Source organism: Choloepus didactylus, chromosome 19, assembly GCF_015220235.1.
Source record: "Choloepus didactylus isolate mChoDid1 chromosome 19, mChoDid1.pri, whole genome shotgun sequence".
Lineage (NCBI taxonomy): Eukaryota > Metazoa > Chordata > Mammalia > Pilosa > Megalonychidae > Choloepus > Choloepus didactylus.
Window position 1 is genome coordinate 32361704 of NC_051325.1, and position 18718 is coordinate 32380421.

General features: G+C 47.3%; 2 protein-coding genes and 1 pseudogene across 2 annotated transcripts; all 3 read right to left on the reverse strand.

The window, feature by feature from the left end:
• Window positions 1-3686: 3686 nt before the first annotated feature.
• Window positions 3687-6535, reverse strand: LOC119515262 (annotated as a pseudogene).
• A 3820-nt stretch (window positions 6536-10355) lies between these two features.
• On the reverse strand, window positions 10356-10960 carry TMEM239 (transmembrane protein 239). The gene has a single exon (XM_037812359.1). It carries the CDS (start codon window positions 10809-10811, stop codon window positions 10356-10358), a length of 456 nt encoding a protein of 151 aa, XP_037668287.1. The 5' UTR covers window positions 10812-10960.
• A 526-nt stretch (window positions 10961-11486) lies between these two features.
• On the reverse strand, window positions 11487-12142 carry C19H20orf141 (chromosome 19 C20orf141 homolog). The gene is made up of 2 exons (XM_037812358.1): window positions 11874-12142; window positions 11487-11796 (listed from the first exon to the last, which is right to left on the reverse strand). The coding sequence occupies exons 1-2, from the start codon at window positions 12140-12142 to the stop codon at window positions 11559-11561; spliced, it is 507 nt and encodes a 168-aa protein (XP_037668286.1). The 3' UTR covers window positions 11487-11558.
• Between the last annotated feature and the right edge of the window lie 6576 nt (window positions 12143-18718).

Here is an 18718-nt window from a genome sequence, read left to right on the forward strand (position 1 = left end):
AGAATGTATATCCTGGTTTTTTGGGATGTAATGCTCTATACATGTCCATTAAGTCTGATTTGTTTATCACATTGTTTAGGTTCTCAGTTTCCTTAATGGTCCTCTGTCTGGTTGATTTATCTGTAGAAGAGAGTGGTGTATTGAAGTCTTTCATGTGTATTGTGGAAACACCTATTGTTTCCGTCGGTTTGCCAGTGTTTCTCTTAGGTACTTTGGAGCACCTTGATTGGGTGCATAAACATTTATGATTGTTATTTCTTCTTGGTGAATTGTCCCTTTTATTAGTATATAGTGTCCTCCTTTGTCTCTTATGACATCCTTGCATTTAAAGTCTTTTATCTGAGATTAGTACTGCTACCCCTGCTTTCTTTTGGCTGTAGCTTGTGTGGAATATTTTTTTCCATCCTTTCACTTTCAGTCTCTTTGTGTAACTGGGTCTAAGATGAGTCTCTTGTAAACAGCATATTGATGGTTCATATTTTTTAATCCATTCTGCCAATCTGTATCTTTTAATTAGGGAGTTTAATCTATTCACATTCAGTGTTATTACTGTGAAGGCAGTTCTTGAACCAACCATCTTATCCTTTGGTTTTTATTTGTCAGATCTATTTTTTCCCTCTATTTCCTTTAAGTTACCTTTACTAATACTCTTCAGTTCTGTGCCCTTCTCCAAGCCTCTCTCTCCTGTCTTTTTTTCTCAGCTGGTAGAGCTCCCATTAGTATTTCTTGTAGGGCAGGTCTCTTGTTAACAAATTCTCTCAGCATTTGTTTGTGAAAATTTTAAGCTCTCCCTCAATTTTGAAGGAGAGCTTTGCTGAATAAAGAATTCTTGGTTGGCAATTTTTCTCTTTCAGAATCTTAAATATGTCATTCCACTGCCTTCTTGCCACCATGGTGCCCGCTGAGTAGTCAGTACTTAGTCTTATTTTATTTCCCTTGTATGTAGTGAATCAGTTCTCTCTTGTTGCTTTCAGAATTTTCTTCTTCTCTTCAGCATTTGACAATCTGATGAGAATATGTCTTGGAATAAATAGATTTATTCTATTTGGAGTTCATTGAGCATCTTTGATTTGCATATTTCTGTCATTTAGAAGGGTTGGGAAGTTTTCCCCAACAGTGTCTTCAAATACTCCTCTTAACCCTATACTCTTCTCTTTACCTTCTGGAACACCAGTGATTCTTATCTTTGTGAGCTTCATGTTGTCCATCATTTTCCTGAGCTCCATTTCAAATTTTTCAGTTTTTTTCACCATTTGTTCTTTTATGCTTTTGACTTCTGTTGTCCTGTCCTCGAGGTCGCTAATTCATTCCTCTGCCTCTTCAAATCTGCTGTTATGTGTCTCAAGAATATTTTTAATTTGATCAACAGTATCTTTTATTTCCATAAAATACATTATTTTAAAATTTACTCTTGAAAATTCTTCTTTATGCTCTTCTAGGGTCTTCTGCATTTCCTTTATATCCTGAGCCATGACACTGATATTTGCATGTACTTCTTTGATTAATTGCTCCAAGTTCTGTGTCTCCTTTGGCTTTTTAATTTGGACATTTGGGTTATCCATATTTTCTGGTTTCTTCATATGCTTTATAATTTTCTGTTGTTTTTGGCCTCTTGGCATTTGCTTATCTTGTCTTGATAGGGTTCTTTTAGGATATGCAGAATTATTTGAGCATTCATCTATAATTTGGCAGAGCTACAGCTTGGTGGAGTTTACTTTGTTTGACCTACCAAGAGATGGCACTCTTGAATCACCTCTTATCCTGAAGCCAGTTCTCCCCAAATTTGTCTATGCACTGAGAGGGGTCCAAACCATGTGGAAGTCAAATCAGTGCACCAACTTCCCACATGCACTGGGGACTGCCAGCCCTGTGGGTGGGGATGTGTACCTGCTCAGTTTGGCAGGGAGTCCACTCCAGGACACAGTGGTCCCAGCCATTTCTGGGGCTTTAGGAGGAGTATTCTGGGGCTGAAGAGCTGCACGTCTCACCTTCCAGCTCAAATACCCCACGGTTCCTGTCTGCTATGCACTCATGAGTCCTTGGGATTGGGGGAGGGCTCCTGGCACTTCCTTACAGTGCCCTTGCCTCTAGGCTGTGCACAACGCAGGCTTCCATAGAGGAGGAGTGGATGCTGGCACAAGCCCGTTGAAGCTCGAATTCCCTCAAGGAAGCGCTCAGCTTTGGGGCTGTGAAGGGTTCTCTCTCCAGCCAACTGCAAAGATGGCTGCATGGGATGTGGAAAGCTGCCCCATTCCATGCTTGTCTGCTTGCTCCAACCACCAGTCCCTAGTATGAGGGCTCTTGGCCGCAGATCTGAGAAAGGTTATCACCTGAGCCAAGAGCTGAGAAGGGTGCACAGGGTGTGGACGGCTGCTCCCCTCCATGTTCATCAGCTGGCTCCAACCACCTGTTCCCTGGCAGTGTTCTGGGCTGAACACTCACCAGTCTTAAACACAGTCTCTTGGTTTTTCCATGTACACATTCACTATGGGTGTAGAAGTCCCTGCCCAGCTGGTGGAACCCTGGAACTGCTACTCTGGGGTGCTTTCTGTCCTTTACTTGGTATTTTTCATGGAAGAGAGTTTTGCTCTGTCTGTCCTAATCCATCATCTTCCTGGAAGCCATCCCAACACCTTTTGTCCTTAAAACTGTCTTACAGCCTTAAACAATTACTGTAGCCTATCTTTGAATTTGAAATATGATGTAAGAATGAAGGAGATAAGATTAGTTTATTTTCATTTTATTATCATGTAAGCGTACAGTTCAAAACACTTTTAAAAATCTGGGTTGATAATTTCTCTAGAGGTTAGAGGTTTTAGTCATGATTGGGAAACAAGGAACTTAAGAAAAAGCCAGTTACAAGTCATTACTTGCATTTAAAACATTTCCTGGTATCTCAGTTTCTTAGGGCTATGGTAACAAAGTCCCACAAACTGTGGTAGAAAGAAATTGTCTCACAGTTGTGGAGGCTAGAAGTTTGAAATCAAGGCAGTCATGAGGGTAAGGCTCATGCCCCCTCTGAATCATTTAGGGGAGAATCCTTCCTTGCCTCTTTCTAGCTTTTTGTGGTTGGTCCGGTGTCTGTCTGCTGTTTCTTTGTGATAGACACCAGTCATATTGGATTAAGGGCTCACCCTAGTCCAGGATGACCTCGTCTTAGCTAATTCCATCTACAATGACCCTATTTCCAAATAAGGTCCCATTCTGAGGTTCTAGCGGATTAGGACTTCAATATATCTTTTGAGGGGGGATGCAATTCAACCCATAACACCTGGTCTTTGTTTTGAGATGTAAAAGTGATGAAAATCATATGTTGCTTCATTGCATAAACACATTATTTGGTAATTTAGCATGACAACTTCTCAAACTTCATGGTCTCGAAAACCAGTATTTGACCACTGACAAGTCACTTAATAAGACAATCTTCCATTGACTCCCTCTCAAACATAGAAGCTAGGTTTTTTTCTAACCCAAAAAAATTTTTTTGAAACAACAAAACAAAAACTAGCACTGATCACTTTTCTGACGATACTCAATTACTCAAAATTAAATAGTACTGGGAGGAGGCGGGGCGATACCTATGGGCCTTGTCTCACACGGTGTGTGTGTGTGTGGGGGGGGGGGCAGGTGCAGGGCATTTGTCAATATTGCAGAAACAAATTTTAATTTTTAATCTTTAATTTGATTTAAACATTGCTTTTAATGCGATGCCAACACCATCTGTGGAAAGATGTGCATAGCAGCACACACCTGTGGCTCTTCTTCAGTTCTGGAAGCGCTACAGCAGCCAATATTGCTTCATCAAATACATTCTTCAGACTTTTCTGTGTGAGTGCAAAACATGCCACATATTTGACAGGCTTCAGGTCATGGGCCAACTTTTCAGCAGTCTCCTGAGTGATAGGCTTCTGTTTGTTCTTGGCAAGTTTCTCAATAGTAGAGGGGTCATCTCTGAGATCAATTCAGGTCCCAACAAGCAAGAAAGGAGTCTTGGACAGTGGTGACTTATCTCATGTACCTACTTTTCTTTGACATTTTCAAATGAGGATGGAGAGACCACTGAAAAACAGACTAGAAATAGATCTTTTTGTGGATAACTTGGTGATCATAATCTGTCATAATCCTCTTACCCTGCACTATCAACAAGTCCAAGAGTATATGGCTCTCCACCAATCATCACTGGGACTGCATAGTTGTCAAAAATGGTTGGTACATATTCAGATGGAAATTTGTTGTGTAGGATATCAGGAAACATGTTTTACCAAGGGCACTACACCCACAACAATGCACTTAATTGTCTACAGTTTTGTATCCACTTTAAATATTTCAAATTCAATGTTGCCTTCAGCGTCTCTGCTGGGGTGTTGGCAGCACTTCAAGTTTTTAAAGAATGGATCCAGTATTCATTCCTTTGCTATAGCAAGATATTCCTGAAAGAAGTAAAAGTTGTATGATCACTTTAATTGTGCTGATAGACTTTTATTTTCTGGGTTGGGGAGGAAATTTTCCTTTAAGAAAAGAAAACCAGTGGGTTTTTTTCCCCAAAACTTTATTCCAACTGGAGGTTTCCCAACAAAAGCAGATAACTTGTCTTCTGTTATTCACCCCAGTTCCTTGCATAGATTGTGTGTTGAATTTATTTTAGTGTCTAAATACATCTACCTTTATATATTTTGGATACAGCCCTTATCTGATATATGGTTTGAAACTGTTTTCTCCTATTCTGTAGGATGTCTTTTTTTTTTTAAATATGGTTTTATTGAGGTATATTCACACACCATACAACCATCCAGTGTACAATCAGTTGTTCACAGTGCCATCATACAGTTGTGCATCCATCACCAGAATCAATTTTTGAACATTTTCCTTATTCCAAAAGAAATAAAAGTAAAAAAGAACACCTAAAACATTCCATCCCCCTCCATCCCACTCTATTTTTCATTTAGTTTTTGTCCCCATTTTTCTACTTATCTTTCCATACACTGGATAAAGGGAGTGTGAGCGACCAGGTTTTCACAATCACACAGTCATATCATGTAAGCTACATAGTTAAGCAATTGCCTTCAAGAATCAAGGCTACTGGGTTGCAGTTCAACAGGTATTTCATTCTAGCTATTCCAATACACTAAAAACTAAAGAGGGAGATCTATATAGTGCATAAGAATGCCCTCCAGAGTGACCTCTCCACTCCATTTGAAATCTCTCAGCAACTGAAACTTTATTTTGTTTCATTTCACTTCACTCTTTTTGGTCAAGAAGATGTTCTCAATCCCACCATGCTAGACCCAGGCTCATCCCCAGGAGTCATGTCCCATGTTGCCAGGGACCCAAATAGTAAATTAGATGGGCAGGCTGAAAAAGCACTGGAAACTGATTGCAAATTGTTACACGTCAGAAATTATTGGGCAGCATCTCCCAAAGCTGAATATTTACATACCCTACAACCCAACAATTCCACTCCAAGAGAAATGAGTGCATCTATCCACCTAAGGACTTGAACAAGAATATTCACAGAAGCTTTATTTATAATAGCCAAAACCTGGAAACAACCCACATGTCCACCAACAGGAGAAATGACACAGGCCAGAAAATATGGTGGAAGCTACAGATATTAAATCAAGTCTTTATTTTTAAGAGAGAAAATCTTTAAAAGTAAGGAATCAATATAAAGGAAGCAAAGCAAGGGTTAGTTCCAGAATATAGATGGAGATGTTTTGCTCAGCAGAAGGGAAAAAAACACATAACAAAACTTGTTAAAAGTTGATTGGGTCCAGACTCTGCGGAACTTCACAAAGACAACTCTATCCCAAGGGGACTGGGCTGGGCCAGGAGCCGGAGATACAGTGAAACCGGCTAGATTGGGCCCTTCCTTACCCAGGAGTCTCAGGGTTTCTGCCACTGATGCCTCCAGGACCCTGATGTGAAGAAAGACGGGGTACACAAGGACCCAGGCTGGAGATTTGAGGTAAGAGATGAGGTGTCCACGAAGCTCCCACTTTGACAAAACGGGCCCGAGGTGCCCCTCCCTGGCCACAGGAGCTGCCCTTGTCTGAATGCTGGTGTCCAGGCCCCCACCACTGACTTTTTGTTGCCAGGGCGGGAGATCTCCGCCAGGGGACGCGCCTTGCACCGTCGGTAGCCGGGCTTCCGGTGCTGCAATCCGGGGGCCGTCGATGCTCCAGGATAGGGCGCACCTTTGGGTGCTCACGGTCCTTGGACACCTGACTAGGCTTGGGTCTTTCCAATCTCAGGCCTTCGCCCGCTCCTCTCTGTCCCCAGGGTCAACACGCCACCTGGCCTCCCTCCAGCCTCCGCCTTCGCCCATCTCCTGCCTCCTTGAGCCTGGGGAAGAGCGTCCTCAGTGCCCTGCACCCCACAGCCGGCCTCGGTCCCCGACGCCAGCTGTCTCTATCTCCATCGTAGTCCCTGACTGCTGTCAGACGAGGCTTCCCTCCCGCCTCACCGTGCCCCTTCGACCTTCCCCTTCCTTCTCTGGCGCCTCCTTGGACGTCCACCGCGGGCAGCGCCGGCGCATTACCCTCTGCTCTCTCTCTTCCCTGTGGTCGCTGATTGCTCTGTCCCATGAGCCCCTTCCCCACCCCCAGCCTCACTCATCTCCACGGTAACCTCGCCCTCGAGCCCGAGGGAGCGCCACACGCTCCCAGCTTCCGCCGCCCGCCCTTAGTCGGTCCCGGGGCTCCGCGCGGCCTCCTCCTCCCCGTGACCCTCTCTCCTTCGCTCAGGGTGGCCACTGACTGCTCCATCTCAAGGGGCAAGGGGTGGCCCCAGCCTCACTGGGCCCCGTTGATGCCACCCTCTCGGGCCCGTCCGCCTCCAGGCCGCTCCCGCTCATTGCCCCTTGTTCCTGGCGGCAGGAGTGGTGGGGGGAGGAAGTCCTGCCCAGCGCTCCTGCTCTCAGCCCCCACCCCGCCCCCCCAAGGTAGTGTATGCCCGCCTCTGTCGAGCTCTTCACCAATCAGCCTTGGACTCTGCTCTCTCAGACGCAAGGCCCCTCGAGGCTGACCGCACCCCCCCCCCACACTCTCCCACCCCCCACTCCCTGCCTTCCTTCCACCCACTGACCTGATTATTTCTGGCCAGGCCACACGGATGGCTGGATCCCCGCCCCCACCCTGCCCCCATCAGAGCAGGCTGCGGGGTGGGGTGGGGGTGGGGTGGGGGTGTGTGGGGGAGGGCAGGCAGAGTTCTCAACCCAGTGGGCCTGTCCTGGCAGCTCTCCCTTCTTGGCGGAAACCAGAAAGGCTTAGACACTCCTTCATATTAGTGTGTTTGGTCTCCTCCCCAGGTTTGCAATCTGAAGCCTTTTAACTCTAAATGGATTTAAAGGAATTTCGGGAATTATGTTCATGACATCATTTTTCATCTCTGCAAGGTCCCTCACTTTATTCCCTTTTATCTTTATGCCCCAAGCCCATTCGCCTGCTGTTGAATTGGCCATTCCATTCTGTTTATCTTTTGTTTTTATGTATTTTTGTAAAAGAGATAGTATCTTGTTTGGCTGGCATGCATTTCAAATTTGTGTAAAAGGAATTGTATTACTTCTCATGCAGTTTCTTTTCCCTCAACACTGGCCTTTTAAGATCTACCCTCTTCTAACCGCTGCCTCCACTCCATGGTATTCATCCACCATGCTTTACTCTTCCTATCTTCCTGCTACCACCAGTAACACTGCAATAATCATTCTCAAACATACTCCTCTTACGTAGTGCTCTTCAAACTTTAGTATGCACTTGTATCATCTGGGATCTTGTTAAAATGCAGGCTCCGATTCATCAGGTCTGAGGTGGACAGAAGACACTGCATTTCTGACAAGCTCCCAGGTGATGCCTCTACCACTAGTCCTGGGGACCATGCTTTGAGGAGCTAAGTCTTTATGGCCCTCTATGAGAATTGATTTCGGGTTGCTGGGTCACAGGTACATAGGTTTGATAAATGTTACCCATTTGTTCTCCCCTCTGGCTGTACCACTTGACTATATTTAAGGAAGATCTATATTTAAGGGAGAAGAGAAGAAGACCTTCTCTTTGCTCTTGAGTATGTCCTGCCCCCAAGGGCATCTGGTGTGGGTCAGAGCCACCTTTCTCCCTCAATCCAATGGCCCCAGGGCCCTGGAGTGATGTCACTGGTGGGCGGTGTATGGCTAAGTCAATGATGGATCCAGGCCTGACATCCTGGTCCCACCCCTTCCACATGGGACGCTGAAGCCTCAGCCTACCAGACATCTAGACTGGTTTGACTCAAAACTGCCTGGCCTGAGCTCTATCTGTAAGGAGAGCTCTTGAGCACAGGCACTGAGAGGCCATGTGGTCTTTGATGAGGTTGTATTACCTCCAGCCACCATCGTTTTCCCTTTGGTAGCCTGTTAAGGTTGACTAGAATGCAAATGGCCTTGCCTTGCCATTTGTAAGTGGCTATCTTGAGCCTGACTTCTCATTTCTAAAATGGTATAGTAACAGCATTGCTATAATTTTGGTGCTAGGAGCCAATTAGGTACTTCACCCGTGTGCCAGGAGCCCCAAAGGATCCCCACAGGAGCCCTAAGACATGAGGACACTGAAGTTCAGGGAGATTTAGCAATTTCCACCAAGGCCATAGAGTTAGAAAGTGACAGTGCTGGGATTCAAACCCAGCCTCAGCTAATATGCTAAAGCCATGTCAACCACAAAGCTATATCACCTTCATGTTTTGCTTTACCCTTGCCACCAGACCATATTTCAGAGAGAACCATAAGGAAACAGGAAGGAAGGCCTTGGGTTTCAGGCACTGATGCTGAAGGCATCCAACCAGTGGTGTACGGGGTTATAAAACTTGATAACAAAGGGGTTTTGGCAAAGATGAACCAGGCATTCAGCAGGGGGCCAGAGGCTGGTCTTCAGGGCCCGAATATTTAGATGGCAGAAGAGGGGACTTAGGTCTATGGCTTCTGGAGCAGGCATTTTAGGGTTAAATATGGAGTGAGAGTCAGGGCTGGGCAGGAGATAGAGGTTGGGGAATCCCATCAGGGTCAGGGATTGGGCAGTGGTCAGGAATGGGGTGGGGTCAGGTAGGTAAGGTTGTCTATCATGTATCTTACTTGGTAATACCTGATTATTTCATGTCTTGTTTGGAGGGGCCAGCAGGTGTGTGAATGGCCAACATCTAGGGCTAGGGATGCCTCCTGCTAAGGCCCTCCTCCTGCTGTGAGCTGTTTGCTGGGTCAGTTTTGGAAACCCGTGGGCTGTGCTTCCCACACTCACACAGCTGTGCAAGCACTTCCTGGCACCAAGCCCCAGCCCTAAGTGTTTCACAATCAGAAAAACTTAACATCTGCACATTTTTAAATCTTTTACATCTTGTCGTCACCCATCCATCCATTTTAACAGCCAAAATTCTATCCATGACAAAGAGCGTTTTCCTGAAGGCCTAGGAAGCTGCCTGCTCTTTCAACAGTCTTCCAGGTCAAAAAATGTTTTGTGCCTACAGAATGTTCTTAGTGTTCAAAATGAAATCTTAAGTTTTCTGTTCTTTACAAGTACTTCACAAATCTGTATTGCCTTTGACTCACAAAACCCCTTGATAGGTTGGGACCCTTTTAACACTGAAGCTCAAAGGAATTAACTGGCCAAGGCCACACCTTGTGTAGGTGGGTGAAATAGAGACTTCTTGTTCATTTTCCCACTGGAGACCTTGGGAAGTCTTAAAGGGTGAGTGGCTACTTCCTGGGAATCTCACTACCCTGGTCACCCATTTTCCAGACTTGGGGTTGTGGACTGAGGCAGCAGGTAGGAAGTCTAGGGAGCAGAGGATGCCTGGGAGGTGAGTGGAGTGGGGTCCCAGGGGCTTCTTTCCAGCCCTCTCCCCACTAGGCTCCTGTCAATGGGGCCCTCTCAGAGCCTGTGGGGCTCCTGGAAATGGGAAGAGGAGTTGTTGGGAGGATGGAGAGTTGGGGTACCCAGGTATAAGTTCACGGTGAAGTATGAGGCTAAGCAGCTGCAAGAAGAAAATGCTACCAGCTTCCAAGGGGTCCCCAGGGGTGTCACCATTTCCATGAAAGAGCCTTGAGTGGCTTGGCCAAGCTCCGCCCCAGGCTAAGCCTTCTATCCATTCCATGTCTCTTAAAGCCCCCAGAGCTCCACACCGGGCACCTGCAGTATCAGCTTGAGGGAGGTGCCCAGAGGCTGGCCAGTCTATCCTGCCGGCTCCAGCCACACCCCACATGCCCTGGCCTGTGCTAGGGACTGGGGGCTGGGGGCTGCTAAGGCAGGAAGGTTGGTCCCACTGCCCTCCCTCTCCCTGGGGCCTCAGGCCCTAGGCCCGGGCTCAACAGACACAGGCAGCAGGATGGGGTTGCCCTTCTATTGGTTCAAGACCTGAGCGTGGCCAGGGTGAGACATGGAAGTGAGGAGGCCCACGAGGCTCAGCAGAGTGGAGAAAAGCAGCAGGAAGGAGGCCGTAAAGAGCAGGGCCGGGAGCGCACTGAGCACCAGCAGCAGGACGGCCGGCAGCAGGTGGCGCCACGCTGCTGCCACGACGGGCCAGAGGGAGCTCAGCAGGTGGGAGCCAGTGGTGAAGAGCGCATGGCACAGCATCAGCACCAGCAGCAGGTAGAGGATTCCCTCAAGACCCCACAGCACATGCTGCAGTGGCTGCCGCCAGCCGGATGTGGTCCACCACTGGGCCCAGCTCCGGGGCACGTGGCATGCCCACCAGCTCACCCAGCCCTGCCGAGTGATCCAGGCCGACCAGGGCACCTCAGGCTGCAGCCCCTCGCCGGCCCCGGTGGCATCTGTCTCCACTCGCGGCTGCTGCATCACGGCTGGTGCACCTGGGGAGAGGGCCAGGCCAGCTGCAGGAGCAGCCCTGAAGATGCCTGGGACGCCAGGGCAGATGAGGGGCAGGGGGGTGGGAAGGTGCCAGTGTGGGCAGGGTGGGGGCTTGTGAGCTGGGACCTGGAACTTACCTCTGGGCAGAGCTACCTAAGTCATGTTGCCTCCTACAGCACCCAGGACAGCCTGGCAGCCAGATCCGAGCCCCCACTCTCTCCCACCCCCCACCCTCCCCAGAGGACCCCCATTGTGACCCGGGCTAGGGTGGGGTCCAGCCATTAGCAGAGCCACTTCAGGGTGAGAAATTCACCTGAGCCCCTCTCCATGGGCCTTCTAGGCAGGCAGGGGAGCCTAGTAAGCGCTGGGGACCGGTTTCTCATATGTTCTTACCGGGAAGCCCTTCCTGGATCTCTGTCCTTTTCCTGCTGGCCACTACGCAGCCCCTCCCTGCTCTCCTGCTTGTCTTACTCTCTGGATTCTCATTTTCTGGGAGCACAGAGGAGGCTAGAATGGCCACCTCCAACCTGCAGACTCTGAGATGGCTACCACCTCTGCCCTGGGCTCCCTGTCTTTCATCCTGCCCTCCTTCACTGTTCTCATGGCCTCGCTGGACCCCCAGACTCACACCCAAGTTGTGGGGCCAGGGATTCCCTGAGGTTCAGGGAGCCCAACCCAGGATGGAGGCAAACAGGCCTGGGGAAGCGGGCTGGCCACTGTATTTCTGGAGGGTACTCAGACCCAAGGGTGGAGGCAGAAAACCAGGCCAAGCAGGGCCAGGGGCATGCCTTGGGCTCCCAAGAGCAGCCCTAGACCCATAAGCAGCAGGAGCAGTGCATCCTGGAGGCTGATTTGTCCTGTGGCTGCCTCGTTCGACAGGAGTAGAATTCCCAGCTGTCCCGGACCCTCACCAGCCCCCTGAATCTGGCCGCCTTCGAGAAGCCTGTGCTGTAGCAGGGAAGACATTGCAGGCCTGTAGAGAGAGAGGGGGGCCACCAGGTTTAGGGATGCTGATCACCTGCCCACCTGCCAGGCTGTCTGCCCACTTACCTGTGGAGCAGGTCGAAGGCAAGGAAGCTGATCAGTAGCAGCAGCAGCAGCAGCAGAGCTGGGCCAGCAGCAGAGAAGACTGCCCAAACTGTCAGTCCCAGTGCCCCCAGCCCTAGGGTGCTGTCCAGGAGCTGGACCGGTCTAGGATCCCAGGGGGTCATGCTTGGACCCGCTGGACTGCCCAACCCTTCCCCAGCACCCAGAACCCTGGGAGGGACTGGGATGAGATTTGTAAGGACTTCCGGCCTGGGTAAGCAGAGCTGAGTCATGGAGGGAGGTGAAGGGGACAGGAAGGCTGGTGTTGGTAGGGAGGGAGTATGGGGGGTGGGAGTGTGGACGGGGTGGGGCCCTCGCAGACACTTAAGGGTGAGCTCAGAGAGTGGGGAATCAGGCTTCTTGGGACTCTCCCCCTCCCCACATCCCCACCCACCAAACCCTCCTCACCTCCTCCCACTTCAGTCAGCCATTCTGGGACAGGCAGCTGGGGCATTGTGACCTGCTGCAGGTGGACCCCTGGAGGAGGAGGTTCTGGTTCTGGTCTCAAAAGTAGCTGGGTGGCCTGGGTGGGGCTTAACCAGAAGGAAGTCAGTGCTTCTCCAGAACTGAGACTCACCCTCTTGCCTTTGCTAACTCTCTGCCCTAGGGCCCTCCTCTGGGGCTGGGGTCTGAGTTCTAGAAAGGCGTTCTAGTCCCCCTCCACAAGGGCAGCTGAGCAGGGCAGGGAAGGAAGATCTGCTTTCTTCTCCCTGTGGGTTCCCAGAGCTGTGTGTCAAGGGGCAACTCATTCAATCTCCCTGCCCCTACCTCTCCCATGAGAGTGGGGTGATGCCTGTTGGCCCTTATGGGGACTTTTTAGGGCTGCAGACCTGGAAGGCAGAGAGAGGCTCTGCCAGAAGGCAGCCTGACAATTTCTTGGGCTGGGTGACCTGCTGAATGGGAGGGGGTGGGGGGACAGGAGTGGGGGGACAGGCGGGGGCCGTTCAGGTGTTCTAAGCATGTAGTGTGGGAGAGGTGTTCTGGATACGGGGGTTCTAGAAATGGGGTAGAAGATGTGCGCGTAAGACGGCTATGACATAGTAGCCACAAATCTGGAGGTTAAGGTTATCCTCCTAGAATGAAACTAAGGAAAATCAACATGTAATGAAGGGATTGGTCACCTGGAAAAGAAACCTATTCCCACTGATAATCTGTAAATGGGTGGTGGCTACGGAGATTCCAGCACATCTCAGTACAGTGACTTGAGAAGCAAAAGTGGAAATGGGCCATAATTCAGAGAACGTAATCCTTGTTCCTATATCAAACTTTGAAGAAAAACTGATGGGGCCGGGGTAGGTAGTAGCCTTAGGAGGTAGGAGCCCTTAGGAGGAGAGCACAGAACAAGAATAAGGCTGCAAATTTGCCTCCAGGGAATCCTGCCCAAAGGACTAGGGCCTGGTGGCCTTGACAACTCTGGTGGTGATGGGCTCAAAAGCCAATAAAATCAATGCCACCGGTCCCCAGGACCACCCACTGATCTTCCTTGCTCTGGCTTTTCTTGCTTATCCAGCAACTGGGCTTCCAGCATAGATTTGTTTATAAGGGACTAGGATGTAAAATAGGACTCTAGCATTCTTTATTTTTTTTTTATTGCATAAATTCCAATTTTCTTTGTAAATAAGCAAATTAGCATTGAAGTTGAAGATTGCCAGTCCCCCGAGCCTGATCAGTTCTGGATTCCTAACATTGCATTCCTGGACATGCAGAACTGAGGGTCATGCCTGGAAGATTCTACCAAGTTGAGGTGAGGGGTGGGGATGACTAAAACTCCAGGAGGGTATCAGTAACTCAGTCAATCTTCATGTTAATCACTGTGCTTAGGGTGGTACCTGAAACAACAGTTTGTTCATCCTTTTGAGATATATTTTAAACTTTAATTCCATAATAAGCGACAGTATATATGAAACTGTGCTGTAACTGATTCCTTTCAGCTACAAAAAGATAGGACTTACTTGATTTAAAGTGTTCTATTTTACAGATCATTCCATTTGAGCCCTCATGATGAACCTGCTATCCTGAAATCTGTTGTTACAGTGAGGCTCCAAAATGAGCAGTAGTAGACTTTTTTAAAGAGTAGAATGACTATAAAAGAGTTTATAACTTTCCAGAAGCTATAAATCAAAGTTTGAAAAGATGTTAGGATAAATTTGTTTGAATATTCAGATCATGAAAATAGAAATTATCATGCCTATTAAAAGGACAGACTTGATGGGAAATTATGCACCTGGTTGACTTAATCTTTAAGCAGACAATGCTGTAAAAATTAATGGCTTCCCTGATATTTATTACAAGTTTTAGTACTGGTCTCTTCCAGTGCCGCACACTCCTGTGTTTGGAACTTTATTTTAATAGCTTTGCAACAGAAATCCTCTCCAGTTTCCTATAATTTAAGTGAAGAAACACACATCCAAATAAAGGCTTTAATATTAACAGACCAGATAGCACAGAAATTATGTGACTGTTATGATTATCAAAACATGTCTTAACTTTTTAGGGCAAAATTACTCACACTGAAAGTCCTAGCTTAAGTGTTGGCACTTTTGTGGGGAAAAAAAAAAATCACTTTTGAAACTCAGACTTCAGTGTATACCCAATAATTTTAAAATTATGTGAAATATTTTAAATTTGTGAACTCGTAATTACTGTTTTAATGATTCAGTTTCTTGAGAATGGAAATGTATAAAATTGCTATTACAGCTTTATTTTCAATATAATGTGCCTGTAAACCATGGATTTTTCCCCCTTTGTAAAAAGACATTGTAGATAATTGAATGTTTGATTATAGAAAGGTCATTAGTTTCTTGTTACACATTTTGTTAGTCTGGTTTTTGTTGCTTATCGGGTTTAATATTGTTCTTGGAAATAGTTGATGCCATGTTATGTATAACTTTTCTAATAAAAGTTGTGTTATAAGCTGTAAAAAAAAAAAAAAAAAAAAAAAAACTCCAGGAGGGCTTACTAAGCGCCAGCTGCTCTGCATACATTTATAGGAAAGTTACGTTTGTGATTTCCTCAACATCAGAGCTTATTTTTTCTCTGCAATCGTTTATTAAGTTTCTCCTATATGCCCAGGCTCTGTGCCAGATGCTGCGTCATGATTCCTAAAAGCAGAGCCTGAGATGGGGATGCTGGTACATGTGATTTATTTAGGGAACACTCTCAGTAGGAAAACCTTTATGGAAGTTTGGGAAGAGAAGCAGGACTGGGGAGGGAAAAGAACTAAGGTAGGATGTGGTCTCAGCTGGAGCCTGGCCTCAGCCTGATCCCACAGGGAGCTCTGGAAGGTGACTTGCACCATAAAATTGGTTCCATCTTGAACTCGGTGTCAGTCAGCTGTTGGCTGTGGCTCCTTTACCCGGCAGGGGGTGAGGCAGCTCCTGCCAGCTGAAGGCAGTTTCCTGGAGATGAGAGCAGTCAGCTATGAGCAATGAGCCAGCAAAGGGACCTCAGCAGAACACCAGCAGCATCTGCTGCAGTGGGTGTTGTGAAATACAGGATTAACCCAGAGGCTTGGGATGTCCACACCCGACACATTTCAAAGAAAGGTTTTGCCCTTGCCCAGTTCCTGGGAAGTTACATCTAAGCCCTCAGAATATTCTGCCTGGTAAGAGTGCCTTTGTTTACCTGGGGACCTTCAGCCACAGCCACCCCAGATAGTTTATGCCAACAATGTGATTTGTGGTGGGGGCCTTGGGCCACATGTTATCAGCCAATAAAAAACCTGGACAACAAGGCTTCCCTGGCTGACAATACTCCACATGTATTGTCACACACCATTACTGGGAGAATTAAGTGCTGACAATAGATTCCACTGGGAGAGAACAACTAGAAGCTTGCACCCCTTGTCTCCTGGCCCTAGATGCTTCTTTTCAGCTTTGCTGAATTCTGTGTGTCCTTCTAGTGAACCACTGAATTTGAGAGCGGTCTTGGGGATCCCCGAACACAGGTATACCGTGGTAAATAAAAGAGATGTGAACCTCAAGGAACCTGAACTGTAGTGGGTATGTGTCCCAAAAAACCTGGTATGAGAATGACCACCAGGGAGTCCGGATTTGGTCTAGCAGTGAAGGGAAGTCTTCTCAGGGGGTGGCATTTAGGCTGAGACTGGAAGGATGGACAAGAGTTAGTGACGAGGGGAGAAGGAGATGAGAGAGGCTGCCAGTCAGAGGGTGAGCTGGGGAAGGAAGACAAGAGACACTATCTTTTCTGTGTTCTTGTGTGATTTGGCCTGCAAATGCTGTCTAATAGTTTTTGTTCTTTTTGTTACTAAAATTCATTTCACTGAGTAAGTATAACTGACGTCCCACTCACCCGCCTGTGGTAGTTACTCAGCTCACATTTCCTGTAATGTCCAGTTGCAATGAGTCCGAGCCCCACTAGCTTTTTGTCTGGACCAGAAGCCCTGCGTTTGTTGACACTGTGTCTCACTCCTCATGCTGACTCCTGGCCATCTGCAGAGAGTACAGCTGCTCTGAGGTGCTGGCTCTTGGAGGTCCAGCCCCACCTGTTGGTCTCACCTGCTTCTGGCTGCCACCTTTGTGCTGCTGCTGCTAAAACCCAGGCCTGATCTTGCCTCAGCTGTGGGGCTGGTTTCTCTAATTCACCCACATCTCATAACATGGGACAGTCTTCCTTTCTGCATTCTGCTCACCTGGGCACCCCAAGGGTTATGGCCCTGTGGGTCAGCATTTAAAATTCCCAGGCATGTGGACTTTGTCCCAAGGCCTTGGGTGGCATTCAAGTGTCCATGCCCTGACAGCTTCACCCTCCAGCCTCCAGGAAGGCAGACTCCTGTCCAGAAGCCCTTGAGGTAGAAGGCTGCATAACTGCTCAGTGGTGCAACTTGCTCCTCTCTTGCCATGACCTTGGGGAACTCAAGCATTTCAGGCCTCCTCAGCCCCATAGCCTGGAGGTGCCCCCACTCCTGTCTCAGCACCTCATTTCCTGAGAGGATTAACTGACTCTCAGAGTGGCTGGTTGTGAGATTCCTGTTTCTTTCAGAGGAAAAGCTCACCCAGATGACCACAGTGTGGCTTGGCCTCCATGGCTCCCACAGAGGATCACAAAAGAGACTGACATTTAGGCCCCAGCTTTTAAAAATTATCTTAGTTAGCTATTGCTACAAAGCTACATCGCAACACTCAGGGTCTCAAAGCAGTTTATACTTGGTCGTTATCTGCAGCTGGCTGGCGGTTGTCTGATTTATCTCGGACTCTGCTGGACATGGTAGGTGGAGTCCAGGTCTGCCCCATGTGCTTTTCCATCTACCAAGGACCCATGGGTGACACTGGGGGACACTTTATGGCAAAAAAGCAGAAACACAAGAGGCAATCATGATGTATACATTTTGAGCCTTTGCTTGTATCATGTCTACTAATACCCCATTGGCCAAGTGTGACATCAATGGGGCTGGAATACTCCTTCTATGGAGGGGATAGGAGAGTAAGTATTTGCTAAATAAGAATCTAATCTACATAGGAATACACTTTAGGAGTAGATAAGCTAGAGGATTAAACAATGGATTTCTTTGCTCCTTCCTGAAATCTGACTAAGATGGTAGTAGAGGAATTTAAGGGGCATAAATCCACATGGATAAAGAGCAGAAAAGAGAATGGTAGAAAAGATGTCAGTATTTTGGAAGCTGGAAAGCAGATGGATGTGAGCAAACCCAGAGAAAATTGAAAGTCAACCCATCACAGTGGGGACAGTGGAGCCATCACAAAGGAAGGCAAGCCCTCAAAAAGGTAACTAGAGGCTCGCAGAAAGAAGTTGGGGTGCCTGTGGAGCCTTGGTAACTGAAGCATTAGTTGATAGTCTTTAAAACTTTCCCACACCAGATCTCCTCTCCCACCATTATGAGAACCCCCTCCCTCATATACACCCTATTCAGGCAGAGGACAGGGTGGGCTCAGCAGATATAATGGGCACAGGGTGGGGTGGGATGTAATACTGGCAACAGGGTGAGGGAACTCTGAGTACTGAAAGATGAGCCCACTTCCTGTTATTGCTGGGCTTTCAGGGGGCTGATAGCCTGGATCCTGGAGGATTCCTTTCTGATAAAACTGATCAGCCTCAGAGAGATTAAGAGTTTTCCAAGTAAATAGTAGGGTCTCCACTCAATCTACCTAAGTAAGGGCCACTGGTTGACAAAAACCATCCATACCTCCCTCCTTTCAGTTAGCTTTTTAGTGCTTCTCTCCAAATATGAACAAAGAGTCAATGATCATCTGGCATTTGACAATAAGGATATTTCATTTCATGACACAGAATCAAGATGCTCATAAACAAAGAAATGGAAAACCCAAAAAGAGCTCTTATAAATTAAAAATATGAAGGAGAAATTTTAAAATCAACAGGATTGATAATGTTGAGAAAATCTTCCAGAAATTAAAATGATAACAAAAAGCCCATGAAGAAAAGAGAAAAATTAGAGGACCAATATTTGAATTGATACCAATCAAAAGCAGTGGGTTCTCTGCCCAATGCACTCAGATGATCAATTCCTGAGACACTGGAGTTTCAAAGAGAGAATTTATTGCTGCTTGTGAAGAACAGATGGCCTAATGACCTAAAAATCTGTCTCTCTGAACTGCAGTAATTCTGATCGTTTTATAGTATCAAAAGATGGGCAGGTTTTAGGGTAATGAACACAATGGCTTGAGATGAGGTTACAGGTGATCTAGTTATTGAGCACGTGCAGATTGATTACATGCTTAGTCACAGAAAGTGTGTAAGAAAATGGCGGTCATAATATGATGATGGGTATGATTTTTAGTATTGTAAAGAGGTATAGGTCACTTATAGGTTAA

What these genes read in the sequence shown, in the direction of transcription:
- TMEM239 (XM_037812359.1), bottom strand. Translation starts at nt 10,811, where the DNA reads ATGCAGCAGCCGCGAGTGGAGACAGATGCCACCGGGGCCGGCGAGGGG.
- C19H20orf141 (XM_037812358.1), bottom strand. Translation starts at nt 12,142, where the DNA reads ATGACTCAGCTCTGCTTACCCAGGCCGGAAGTCCTTACAAATCTCATC. An exon ending in GCCTTCGACCTGCTCCACAG is followed by an intron (nt 11,797 to 11,873) that starts GTAAGTGGGCAG and finishes CTCTCTCTACAG; the next exon opens with GCCTGCAATGTCTTCCCTGC.